Source organism: Solanum tuberosum, unplaced genomic scaffold, assembly GCF_000226075.1.
Source record: "Solanum tuberosum cultivar DM 1-3 516 R44 unplaced genomic scaffold, SolTub_3.0 scf00822, whole genome shotgun sequence".
NCBI classification, from domain to species: domain Eukaryota; kingdom Viridiplantae; phylum Streptophyta; class Magnoliopsida; order Solanales; family Solanaceae; genus Solanum; species Solanum tuberosum.
Window position 1 is genome coordinate 76,247 of NW_006239733.1, and position 4,006 is coordinate 80,252.

General features: G+C 35.2%; 1 protein-coding gene across 1 annotated transcript; it reads right to left on the reverse strand.

Annotated features, from left to right (window-relative positions):
• Nucleotides 1–2,416: 2,416 nt before the first annotated feature.
• On the reverse strand, nucleotides 2,417–3,675 carry LOC102583401 (LOB domain-containing protein 24-like). Its single transcript, XM_006367500.1, has 2 exons — nucleotides 3,361–3,675; nucleotides 2,417–2,554 (listed from the first exon to the last, which is right to left on the reverse strand). Exons 1-2 carry the CDS (start codon nucleotides 3,673–3,675, stop codon nucleotides 2,417–2,419), a joined length of 453 nt encoding a protein of 150 aa, XP_006367562.1.
• Between the last annotated feature and the right edge of the window lie 331 nt (nucleotides 3,676–4,006).

A 4,006-nucleotide genomic window follows, 5' to 3' on the forward strand; every position in this document is an offset into this window, starting at 1 on the left:
AAGGAAAGGTAGTCCTTGTTTTATGGAATATGTTTTGTAAGAAAGTCAATAGTGGGTGGATATGTATGGTCCTCTACTAACTTTGGAAAAGCTTACGTAGATATATGTGTGTATGCTTTTAAAAAGCTAAATATACTGCAGCTGAACCTTATTTTTTCTCTCTAAAAGTTTCAAATCCTAACAAGAGAGACCATGATATGTTATCTACGTTGCAACTCAAAAATACAATAGATATCTTAAATTAGCTTAACAAAGGTAAATATATATATATATATAGCCCTAGGCTCTAATGTCTCTGTGAACTACTCCTACTCCTACGACCTTACTATATTCTACTTTCATTGCTTTAGTTAAAATTACTAGTATAAATACCAAACAAACTCTTTTGAAACTGAACAATACTTGTTAGCATAATTATAGCAGTTAAGTCACTATATATCTTGTCAGCGACTAAGTCCCAATGAGATTGATAAAACTAAATTTCCTGACAATTACTTTATTACTTTCAACCACGTACACACTTGCATGTATATTGGGACACAATAAGTTTCGGCATTGTTGTTGGGGAATTAAAGTATTGATAAGCTTAAGATTTTGTTATTGTATTTTTTTTAACAGGTGTTAACGACTTGATCTTAGTTTTACTATTGTAGATAGCATGATGTATTCAAAACTCTAATAGTGAGGCAATCCCTTCTAATTAGTTGAAAGGAACCGACACCCAAAATATTTGTCATCAAAGGCTTAGGGGGGAAACCTTGTTGCAAGTACAACACAACCAACCAGAACCCACACTAAGACCAGCTGACCCAACAATTCCGTTAGCAGTGTATGAAGTGACAGACCCACTCGGACCACTCCACATGAGAACCCGCAAGATCATCTCCAAAATTTCATAGAGATTGCAGACGTACACTTATGTCATATAAGATGTCTCATCGGACTATGTGGCACGCACCCTGTTACCATTCTCACTTTTAAGGGAACCAAGAGGTGTCTTAAAGTTGAACCTGTCAATTCTATCACTTCATGGGATGATCTTGAAAAAAGATTCATTTCAAGATTCTTTCCGTATGGAAAGACAACCAAGTTAAGAAGTGAAACATTGGGTTTAAGACAGAAGGAAATCATGGGAATATTTCAATACGTTATTGCTGAGTTGTACCCATCATTATCAGAATCAGGAAGTTCTAGCTCACACTTCTATTGAATGTTTAGACATTCTCTCTAAATTTTTTCTTGATTTAGCTACAATTGGACGGACACTTGAGAAAACAAATGATGAGTTGGTGCTACTCTCAAATAGGTTGGAAGCCAATAATTCTGAGTTGATTAGTGAATCCAATAGAGGTAGATGGTATAACTGGAATGCAAACACAAATAGCAGCAATGAACAAAAAATTTAGTCATCTGAAAAAATTCTTAGTGGTCAGACTTAGATGCAAACTCTAGTTTAGCAGCTGCTGCATCCTTAGTTGTTGTGTGATGTTTATGGAGGTGAACATATGGTTAATGTGTGTAGATCTAATCCAAAATTCATGTAATTTATGGACAACGTAGGTAGAGAGACGCACAATATCAAAACTTTGGAAAAACTTATAATCCAAATTGGAGGAACTACCCTAACTTCTCATGGGGTAGCACTCACAATCAAAACCAATATAGACCATAGCTAGGGCCAACAACAAGGCTATCAGCAGAACAAAGGTTATTCAGGTCAGGGTCAGGTAGGCGAGATCAAAGAGATATTGAAAATGTTGGAGGATGAGAAGCAGAAACAATCAGCTACTGCAAAATATCAATCCGTCATCTTGAAAGATGGATGGGTCATATGGTTAGAGCTCAGAACACTAGAATTTAATGAGGTCTACCGTGCTACGTGGACCCTAACCCAAAAAAGGATTAATGTTGTGACAATACGAAGGGGTAAAGATCTAGGCGAAAGAGCACCAAATAAATTAGCTGACAGAGCAATTGAGGTGAAAAAAGAAAGAGTATTAAAGCAGCCTATACTGGTAGCTACTAGACCCCCTTTCCATTCATACACATTAGGTTGAACAAACAAAAAGAGGAGGCAACATTTTTAAAATCATTTGATCTACTGAAGCAAGTAACCATTAATTTACATCTTATTGATATGGTGCATGACATTCTCCAATATTTGAAGGATATAGTGGCCGGCCGGCCAGCAAGTGAAGACAAAAAGAGTATGCAATGCTAGCTATGACAGAGTAATGCTCGTCTTGGATCCAAAATAGATTGCTGAGGAAGATGAATTACCCTGGAAGATTCGCCATTAAAGGTCCCACACCCCCTTCTACTTCTTAAAAAACCCCCCCAAAACTCTTTTGTTTTTTTCTCTCCCATACTCAAATTAAAATACTCCCTCCTCCTCCATTAAAACTCTTAAAAAATTTTACAAAAAATAGTACAATGGAGAATCCCTTCCAAAGTAACGGAAAGGGAAAGGCCACTGATGAGTAACATAGAAAATGGACTCACACAAGTTAAGCTTCGGACAATCAAGCCCCACCTCAGGCTCAGCTAGCCGCTCCTGCTAAACCAGATGCTCAAGTAGTGCATAAAAAGTATGGTACTAAATGGATGATGATAAAGGGGAAGAAATAGTTCAAAACATTCTCTCCCTGAGGCAAAGACATATAAAGCAAGACTATGGGCAGAGTTTTCAAATATCTGAGTTAGAGTACATAATATGGGGCTGCAGTTCATATTTTTCAGATTCAACTTGAGCCTAGTGAGGTAGTTATACGCTAACTGATAACCATTGGGGGAGCCCGATGAGTGTGTTACTCGAGGCTGAGATGTAAAGATTAATGTTAATAGATTATGCCGCAAATTAGGAACCCTCTTTAGGCGATCCTAGTACCTTGACTGAGATGTCTGTTGACGTATATTACCAGGACATCCATCACACTACTTGCTTTACTAGAGAAGCTCGATATTGGCTGAGGATTGTCTGTATATGGTTAGTGCCTTATGAGCACTATATAGCAATAACAAGGTAATCCATTCATATAAACAAGTTAATCACTTATCCAAAAAAAATTCAATTTTCTATATTTCGATAATCATTCATATAAACAAGTTAATCACTTATCCAAGAAAAAATAAATTTCTATTAGTGAATGGAGTATTTGTTTTTTATTGTGAACAAATGTATGAAAGTAAACATAAATGAAATTTTCCCTAGAATAAAAGAAGTAAATACCTGGTCATGCTATGGGCATGATCAAATGGAGAAACCAAAGCTAAAGAAGATCTATCAAGCTCTTCCTCCAAGTGTTGTTGTGTCATTTGCAACATGGACATTTTCTTACAAAACGAAATATTATTTTGTACCATTTCAAGCTCCTTCTCAAGTGCTTCAATTTCTGCCCTCAACTTTCTTTCAATTGCAAGACAACCATGCACAGGATTTTCCTTCCTAATCTTTGCCTCTAAAATTAGAGTTTCAACAAGTTTTGCTCTCTGATCATTAGCAACAGAATTAATATGCTTAATTGTATTATTTACTCCAAAAAGTCTATAAACATTTTGAAAATCTTCATCTTTAGTAGAAGGAAAATATGGAGCTAACTGACAATTTGGTTCACATTTTTTCCTTTGGTGCTTGCACGCTGCACATGTAGCAATAAACATCATATCAACATTCATATGCCTGCCTTCCACTTGAGAATTAATCTTAAATACTTGATTGAAAATGAAAATAAGTAAAGCTTTTTTTATTAATGATTTTCTTGTGAATATACAAAAATATATAGGGATATAACTATTTACTACTTCTATATAAAGTAGGTAACATTGGATTTGATCATGTTAATCAAAGGTTTCATTCATAAAAAGAAGAGATATGTAGTAGGAAAATCCTTCATGTTACTAAATATGTTCATACTTGCTTAATTACTTAAGAGGTTCATATAACATTATTATAGATCAAACTAAGGAGTGTGTAATTGAGAAAAAAAGAATGAAATATTAGCAGAAA